Consider the following 9,880-nt stretch of genomic DNA (forward strand, 5'->3'; position numbering starts at 1 on the left):
ACAGTTGTCTATAAACACACAAACACAGACAACATAGTTGGTGTCTTAGAAACTCCAATTTCATGGGGGAGGTGAAGTTGATTGCTACTACCCAAAGCCTTTTCTGCACCAGGGTTGAATGGGCATTAAAGCTTAAAGGAGTGGAATATGAGTTCATAGAAGAAGAAGATTTGAGAAACAAGAGTCCATTGCTGCTCAAGTACAACCCTGTTCATAAGAAAGTCCCAGTGCTGCTGCACCATGGCAAACCGATTGCTGAGTCTCTTGTCATCCTTGAATACATCGAGGAGACTTGGAAGGAGAACCCTCTGCTTCCCCAAGATCCCTATGAGAGAGCCCTGGCTAGGTTTTGGGCACAGTTTCTTGGCGACAAGGTACTTCTTAACTCAACCACACTATTTATTAATTCTTGTACTCTTTTCAAATCATACAACTCGTTCCTTTAGCAGGCTCGACTCCCTCGAAGTAGCCACGAACGATCTTGACTTATCTAATGGAACTGAGTGAAAAATTCATGGTTTTAATCAAAAACATTGTACAATAATAACTCGATACCTGATGGGCTTGAATTCTTGACTACTATTCATAGGAAATAGCTAATAGGCTATTTTGGGTACCTTTGATTTCTACTAGGCTAACTGCTGCAAATTGCTCTGTTTTGCTGGAGAGAATTGCTACTCGGATTGATTCTTGGTATTGTAAGAATCTTACATTTGCGGGCAGACTCCAGCTTGTTTCCTGTGTGTTGTGTTGCATTCAGGTGTATTGGACTTTGATTTTCATCTTACCAAAGAGAATTATTTGTGCTATTGAACAAAAATTCAAGAGGTTCTTGTAGAATGGTAAAGATGAGGGTGCTGCAAAAGCTAAGAGCTTGGAAGATGTTGTGTGTTCCGAAACAAGTAGGGGGTTTGGGTATTAAAAACCGTGCTGCAATGCTTCAGAATATTTGGAATCTTTTTGTTAAATAGGAATCTCTTTGGGTTACATGGGTGAAAGAGAATTTCTTGAGGGGTAGAAGCTTTTGGCATGTTCCAATTCCCCAAGGTTGCTCTTGGAGTTTGAGGAAACTTCTCAAATCAAGAGAAGTAGCTAAGAGATTTCTGCATTTTGAAGAGGGCAATGCGCAAAACATACATTTACTTTTTTTTCCCCAGTTCTGCAGTATGGAATGAGATTCGAAAAAATCAGAGTATTGTGGAATGGTGGAAGCTTTTATGGTTTCCACTAAACATCCCTAAGAGCATTCCCAATAGATTAGTCAAATTTTTATCTAAAATAGCTCGTCAAAACTCACTTTATCTAGTTTAGCTAATGAATTTTTAAAGGCCTCCTACATCCGGTTAGCTATATTTTTATCTATATCATATAAATATTATTTTTTTACTCTTTAGTGATTTTATCTTTATTTCTTTTCTAAAATTCGTATTTTACTCTTTATTTTTTCAATGGTAATTCGTTTAGCACAATACTTTTTCAATGATTATTATTTTTCAAATAATCATTTTTGTATATAATATTTTTGAAACGATTGTATTTTATAATAATTATATTTTTCAACGGTTATATTTTTCAAATGTCGTATTTGCCAACGTTAAGTATGAAAACTATATTCTCATAGTAATGTCAAATCATATTTATAAAATATCTTTTTATTAAAAATTGTGAAAGAATATTCTCATAATGATCCCTTGAAAAGTGGAAAAAGTTTTGGGAAAAAGAGAAACAGGTGAGAGAAACAATAAAAAATAAAATAACTCCCTTGAAAAGTACTACTATATGCAGCTTTTTTTTTTTGCTAATCCAATCAAATATCTATTTTGCATTTTTTTGGACAAATCCAATGTGGGGTTTTTTACAAATCTGATTAGCCATTTTAGATAAAAGTACCATTTGGCTTCTCCATTAGGAATGCTCTAAGCATACTTTTATTGCTTGGGTAGCCATAAAGAATGCATTGTCAACTGGTGCTAAATTGCTGCGTTGTGGCTTTAACGGAGATGTCCATTGTAGTTTCTGCAGAAAAGGGATAGAATCATAGAGGATAAGGAGCATCTTGTTTTGGAGCTACAATCTGTGGTGAAATAGAAATAGAAATGAAATTAGGTGTGGTGGCCTGAGGACAAAGTTCTGCAGAAAATTCAAAGGGAAGTGAGAGCTCCAGTTGCAGGGAGGGTTAAGCTTGGTATTTTAACACTGACGTTTTGGTGTAGCTTAGAACTTGTTTGCAGCTATAATACACCTCTGAACTTGTAGTTCAGAAGCACAAAGCCAATTGAAGATAGCTGGTTTTGTGTTTAGTTCTCTTGCAGAGTTTCTTTCTTTGTATTGTTTCTGTGTAACTTTAGTATATTGCATAATTCCCTTTCAATTTCCTTGAACGCATGCAGTGTGTGTTTGGGGCATGGGAAGCAGCTCACAAGGCTGAAGGAGAGGAAAACACAAAGGCTATAGAGTCTGCACAAGAATCACTGGCGTTTCTTGAGAAGCAGATTGCAGGGAAGAAGTATTTTGGAGGAGAAGAGATAGGGTTTCTGGACATAGTAGCGGGTTGGATTCCTCATTGGCTTAGTGTTATGGAAGAAGTCGGAGGCATGAAGTTACTTGAAGCTGAGAAGTTTCCATTGCTCCATGAATGGGCTCACAACTTCATCCAAATTCCACTCATCAGAGAATGCATTCCCCCAAGAGAAAAGCTTCTCGACTATTTTAATGCGAGTATAAGCTACATGCGTTCCTTAGCAACCAATAAGCCGTGAAATCAAGCTCCAAGCATGCCAACTCAGCAGAGATGGACGCGAGATGAACGCTAGAATGCAAAGAATCATTTCTCTTTATTATATATTTTCCATTACTTTAGTGTGCACAGAGCCTCATAAATCTCGCATAATTAGACATATGTTAAGGGTGAAATGGAGAGTTATTTGTTCTGTTTTCAAGTATCAATAAGCTAAGTAAAATTAGAGAAAAATGCAGAGGTTTGTTGTTTTCTTGGAATATTGTTGTGGTATATGAAAACCTGCTAGAAAGTTGACAATTGATGGAAGTTTTTTTTTCTTTGTGCAAGAACCTAATAGAGAAATTCCATTTCATTTTCCAAAACTAAAATAAACAAATGAACTTGTAAAAAGAAATTCCATACAGACCAAATGTCCAAATGGAATTAAAAACCAAAACCAAATGAACAGTCTAGTCTGCCTCATATCAAGCATGCCCTGGAAACATCAGTGCATATCAATTTTCAGTAATTATCACCACCTAAGAGCAGCATTTACTTCAATGCTCTAAAATTTCAATGCAATCACAACGTTTGTCCGAAAAGCTGATACAAAGAGATGAATTTAATCATTTAATCAATATTTTAATAAGTTAAGTCACTACTTATCCCAAAAGTTTAATTGAAATATTTAAGTAGGAGATGAATTGATAAGAGACAAGGTTTGAACTCTAAATCTTTTACTCTGATATCATATTAAATCACAACTTGTCCTAAAAGCTGATAGGGAAAAATGAATTTAATCAATACTTTATTAAGTTAAATTATCACTTATCCTAAAATCTTAGACAAAATATTTAATTTAAATGGAAGGTGAATTGATTGAGACAAAGTTTGAATTCAAGACTTTTGGCTCTGATACCATGATAAATATCTACTTGTCCTAAAAGTTTAAACTGATAAGAAGAGATAAATTTAAACATTTAATCAATACTTCAACGTTTCAGTCCTTCTAAATTTACCATTGCCTTTTCAATGGATGGTGCTTCTGAAACCATCCTCAATCCATCTTTCTCTCATTGGTATCATCAGGATCAAGTTATACTAGGAATGTTAATTTCCTCTCTTCCACAGAGAATATTAACGCTTGTTCTTTTCAAGCTTAAAAGGAACGAATCATGCATGAAAATCAAGTATCAGTTGATGTTACTTCATTCCTGCTTGGTGGTCTACAATGGCAATTCGTGTTTGCGTGTCGGGTTCAAGTCGTATAAAAGCATGAATATAAGACTATATAGGTTTACTATAATCCATCCCATCTAATTAAACAGGTCAAACCCCTTAACCTTAACCCTCTAATTTCGTGTTGGGTTCATGGATCATGTCAAAAATTGCTAGCCATTATGCCACATGTTAAGTTCAGGTCGTGTCGAAGCATGAGTATAAAACTATATAAGCCAGCCCTAACCCAACCTATTTAATTAAATGGATCAGACTCTTCAACTCTAACCCTCTAATTTCTTGTTGAGTTCATGTCGAATTCGCGGGTCGTGTCAAAAGTTGTCAGCCGTAGTCTACATTCCACTTATGAGTCATTAATAACCTCAGAAAAATCATGATCAACTCAAATATACATTATACCATATCACTTGTCATTGAGAGTTTGCAATTTGTATCAAAGTTAAGAGTTGTACTGCTTTGTTTCAAAGTCAGTTTGTATTGTCTATTTATTCTTTCTAATACTCTGTTAATGATCAACACACGAAAACATCATTCATCAGTTTCTTCACTATATTTAAACTTGTTGAATGCTAGTCACAAGAGTCCACAATTAATATAATATTATAGAATTGATCAAACTATTAATGTAAACTTTTAGATTAAGGTCATGTTTCAAATCCATATCAGATCTCTGCTTCTCTATCATATATATATATATAAAGGTTGTGTCAGCGCACAAAGATCAATAGAATTTCATGTACAGCTACAATGAAAAATGTATTTGTTTACTTTATATTCATGCCATCGTTCGCCCCATTTTGCAGATAATAGATCAGCATCAAATTTGTCTCTATATTAGCAGGAATATAGTTCTCTTCCAAAATATAAACCATGACCACCATAACCAAAAACTTTGATATTATACAATGCAATAGCTCTCTGTTTCCCAAGCCATGGCCACCATTTTATACAGCTTATTCAAGCTACCAGTCTTGTTTTTGCTCTTTCTTCTTCTTCCCTCTGCAAATTCAGTTTCTTTCCAAATATCTCGCTTTGAATCCAACACGTCCAACATACTATATCAAGGAGATGCTGTAGCTTCTGATGGAGCCATTGAGATGAACATGGTCAATTATGTGTGGCGTGTTGGTTGGGCAACCAATGCAAAGAGGGTGCCACTCTCGGACTCCAATTCTGGAAACCTCTCTGATTTCACAACTCATTTCTCCTTCCTTATTGATCACACCCAAGCAATGAGAGTTCTAGTTATGGGAATTCAGCTCAAGCTTGGATATAAAAGAGACGAGTGGAGAGAAAGCAAAAAATATAAGATTAATTTGGGGTCTGGTAGTTTCAGGTGGTGTTTTGATAGCTTGGTCGTATAGCATTTGCAATATTCTGGAGGCATAAGAAAAAGAGGAGAAACAGCAGAGACAGTTGATGAAGAGAAGACAACAGTGAACTTAACATCAATAAACGACGACCTAGAAAGAGAAGTTGGACCAAGAAGGTTCTCTTATAACGAGCTTGTTTCAGCCACCGACAACTTCTCAAATGAGAGAAAGTTGGGTGAAGGAGGGTTTGGCGCCGTTTATCAAGGGAATTTAACTGATTTAGATGAGCAAATAGCTGTGAAGAAAATTTCAGGAGGAGCTAGACAAGGGAGGAAAGAATATATCACCGAGGTGAAGATCATTAGCCGGTTGAGGCACCGGAATCTTGTGCAACTCATAGGATGGTGTCATGACAGAGGTGATCAGCTTTTACTTGTCTACATGTTTATGCCAAATGGTAGCCTTGATGGTCATCTTTTTCGCACAAGGAGTCCTCTCCCATGGGCAGTGAGATACAAAATCTCTTGGGTTGACCTCAGCATTGCTCTATCTTCATGAAGAGTGGAAGCAATGTGATGCTAGACTCTAAATTCGGTGTCAAGCTAGGTGACTTTGGGTTAGCTCAGCTTATGGATCAGGAGCTAAGTCCATGGAGAACTGTGGTTGCTAGAACTTTAGGATACATGGCTCCAGAATACATAACCACAGGTAGGGTTAGTAAAGAGTCAGACGTGTATAGCTTTGGGATAGTTGTATTAGAAATTGATACTGGAAGAAAATAAGGTAAATCTACGAAAAATGATTCTAACATAAGGTTGGTCTTGATGGGTTTGGAATCTTTATGGTAGAGGAGATCTTCTTTTGGCAGTGGATGAGAAGCTGCAAAATGATTTTGACGAAAAACAGGTCGAGTGCTTAATGATTGTTGGACTTTGGTGTGCTCACACTGATTCAAGTTCAGGTTCTTAGTTTTGACGCAACAACGCCAAATCTTCCAACACAGATGCCTGTTCCCATGTGTCGTGTACCTATACTATCAGTCAATTCTGATGAACCTTCAACAAGTGAACACCATCTTGCTTTGTAAAACTACACATATGAAGATCATCAGAGACTACAACACTCCTTCCCTAGAATTTTCTCCTTACTGCATGGCTTATCACCTTCCACTAGAGGTGACCTCTCCTCCTCCTCTTCTTCTAGAAGTCTCTGATCTTTCCGGCTTCGTTTACCCACTTAATGAGCATTTGGGTCTCCCTTGGAGTCAAAATAAGAACATTGTGTGTTTGATTTGGTCTAAGGGAGAGTAGATGTGCTTAGTTGAGTGTTATTGAGAGTTCGTATTGTGTGTGTATCCATTATAGTTTGTGTAAAAGTGTTTTATTCTACAATAATATCTTATTGTTTATTTATTTTGTTACTCCATGCCTAAATTGATCCTTAAAATATATTATTGTTCTGTCTTTTTATTGAAATCAGAAGTTGCACATATAATGTGGACTTATTTATGAACCTTTCCGTTTATTTTTGTGTTCAATTAAAGTACTGCAATCTGTATATAAAATCACATCAGGAAATCATGGGCAGTATAGCTTCAATGTTGCAACTTAGTGCTTCTCACGGAATATGTGTGAAATTAACATCTTGTATAATGTGATTAACTTAATTATGGTGTCATTAAGGGCCTTCAAGAGGGTTTTCTTTGTGTTGAAAATAAGGTTATATATTAAATTACATTAATACTATACACTAGAGGCCTATATATATAGGCTACTAATGCATATATACACATCAATAACCCATGTGAGACGAGGTGCATAACTACAATACACTAGCTTAGAGCCCGTGCTACGCACCGGGTTTTTTTTTTTATTTTGTAATTTACTCAAAAATTCTTTAAAAGATTATCAACAACAATTTTTATTTTCTTCTCTTAATTAACTAATTAGCTACTAAAAATGACAAATGTTCATAAGATCCTTTTAAACCATAGTTTTACTCAATACATATCTAATAAATTTAAAAATTCATAAATTTTAGTTCTTATAAACTGAAACATATTAAATATTTGTTCCCATATATGTAGTTTAAAATGAAATATAAAGGAAAAAAATTCAAAATAAAAACATAGATTAATCAATTATACAAAATGATTGATTAATCATTATATTCCAACAATGACACCACTTCTCCTCCATTACACAATCCATTATGGTAAACTTTTGTCTTTAGGAGTTGAACTTTCTCCTCATAAACAATTTTTTTGAGAAATTTTTCTATTACACTAACAAAAATAAAGAAGTGTTCTAAAATATATGAGCATATTGATATTTGATTACAGTTATGTTTACTAATTTTGTAAACAAAAGAATGTTGGTAGTTTAATTTTTTTTTTAAAAAATGAAAGAGATAAAAAACATTGGCAGGAATATTGACATAATCTAATTATACATCGTACCAAAAATAATGATAGGAAATTTTTTCAGTATCATTTCCCTTAATTCAACGTGAAATTTACAAAAGAAAACTAATCAATTTGAAAAAATAATATATAAATTAGTATAAAATTTAAGGGAAAAAAATGGAACATAACCATTTTTTTTTTTTTTTAACAGCCATCCTTCACATATATAAAGTAAATGAAACTAATTTTAAGACATACAGGAAAACAAAGACGAAAAAATCTACACAATGAACATTGACATAATCTAAAAAAGCATCCTACACCATACCAAAAATAATGATAGGAAACTCTTTCACTATCATTTCCTAATTCAATATGAAATTTACAAAAGAAAAATATTCAATTTGAATAAATAATATATAAATTAGTAGAAAATTTAAGGGATAACAATAGAAGAACATAAATACATTAAATAAAGATAAAATAAAAAACTAAAAATAAAATTTTAATATAATTGAAAGAATTGTCTTTTTCTACTGTATACGTTTCTCGATTCCAATGAAACCTTAAAAACCAATGTCATCCATTAATTAAGCATGTAAACAGATAAAAAAAATTAAATCACTCAATGAACAACATGTACAAACTAAAAAATTATCAACCAAAAATAACGATAAGAAACTCTCTCATTATTATTTCTTGAGTTCAATGTAAAATTTACCAAAGAAAAGTAATCATTTGAATCAAAAATAATATATAAATTAGAAGAAAAAAATAAGGGACAAAAAAAAAAAGGAAGAACATAAGCACCGAAAATAAAGATAAAAAAAACAAATAAAATGAAAATATTAATATAATTGAAAATAACTATTCTACTCTTCATTGAGAATAGTATAATTTTTCATTGAGAAACAACGATTGAAAAATTTAAAAGAACTATTCTTGCAAAAAAATAAAATAAAGAAAAGAAATCATTGAGAAACAACGATTAGAAACTCTCTCAACCTCTCTCTTGTAGTCTTGTCTTTTTCCTGATTTGAGTGTGAAATTGACAGAGAAACATTGAGATATAAATAGAAAGCAAGAGAAGAGAAAAAGAAAAATAAACAGAGAGAGAAAGAAAGAATTTGGGAACCTTTTGTTTTCTTCATTAAGACAATTAAATATATTACAAATAAAACTCATATATTTTAATTGTCTCATATTGAGATATAAACATAAAGGAAGAGTAGATAAAAAGAAAATTAAATAAAGAGAGAGAAATAGAGAATTTGAAAACCTTTTGTTTTCTTCATTAAGACAATTCAATGCATTATGATGATGATGAATATATATATATATAATAATATATCTCACATTAAGATATAAACATAAAGCAAGAGAAGATAAAAAGAAAATTAAATAAAGAGAGAGAAATAGAGAATTTGAAAACCTTTTGTATTCTTCATTAAGACAACTCAATGCATTACAAATAAAAAATCAAAAAATTGGTTCAAACATAAATTATGGGAGAGAGAGAGAGAGAGAGAGAGAGAGAGAGAGATTTAAGACATTTAAGTGGAGAAAATTATGGGAGAGAGAGAGAGACAAAATTATGGGAGAGAGAAATAGTTAAGACACTTAAACCATATAATTAGTTTAGAGAGAGAAGAAAAGGTTCAAATACAAAATTATATTAAAAAAAAAAACGGTTGAAACATAAATTATGAGAGAGAGAGAGAGAGAGATTATGGGAGAGTAAGAATTATCACAATTAATTAAAAAAAAAAAGGAATTCAGATATAAAATTATGGGAGAGAGATTTAAGACAATTAAGTGAGGATAGAGAAAGAGAGAGAGAGAGAGACAAAAAAATGATTGAAACACAAATTATGGGAGAGAGTTAGCACAATTAATTAAAAAAAAAAAACTATTGAAACACAAATTATGGGAGAGAGATCTAAGACAATTAAGTGGAGATAGAGGGAGAGAGAGAGAGAGAGACAAAAAACGGTTGAAACACAAATTATGGGAGAGAGTTAGCACAATTAATTTTTTTTTAAAAAAAAAACGATTGAAACACAAATTATGAGAGAGTGAAAGTTAGCACAATTAATTGTCTTAAACCATAGAATTAGTTTAAGACATTTAAATTGAGATAGAGGGAGAAAGAGAGAGATTTAAGACAATTAAGTGGAGATAGAGGGAGAGAGAGAGAGAGAGAAA

General features: G+C 32.9%; 1 protein-coding gene and 1 pseudogene across 1 annotated transcript; both read left to right on the forward strand.

The window, feature by feature from the left end:
• Positions 1 to 3,041, forward strand: LOC132184651 (probable glutathione S-transferase). The gene is made up of 2 exons (XM_059598366.1): positions 1 to 374; positions 2,391 to 3,041. The coding sequence occupies exons 1-2, from the start codon at positions 63 to 65 to the stop codon at positions 2,757 to 2,759; spliced, it is 681 nt and encodes a 226-aa protein (XP_059454349.1). The 5' UTR covers positions 1 to 62; the 3' UTR covers positions 2,760 to 3,041.
• A 1,849-nt stretch (positions 3,042 to 4,890) lies between these two features.
• Positions 4,891 to 6,358, forward strand: LOC132185364 (L-type lectin-domain containing receptor kinase IX.1-like; annotated as a pseudogene).
• The last annotated feature ends 3,522 nt before the right edge of the window (positions 6,359 to 9,880 follow it).

Source organism: Corylus avellana, chromosome ca6 (genome assembly GCF_901000735.1).
Source record: "Corylus avellana chromosome ca6, CavTom2PMs-1.0".
NCBI classification, from domain to species: Eukaryota; Viridiplantae; Streptophyta; class Magnoliopsida; order Fagales; family Betulaceae; genus Corylus; species Corylus avellana.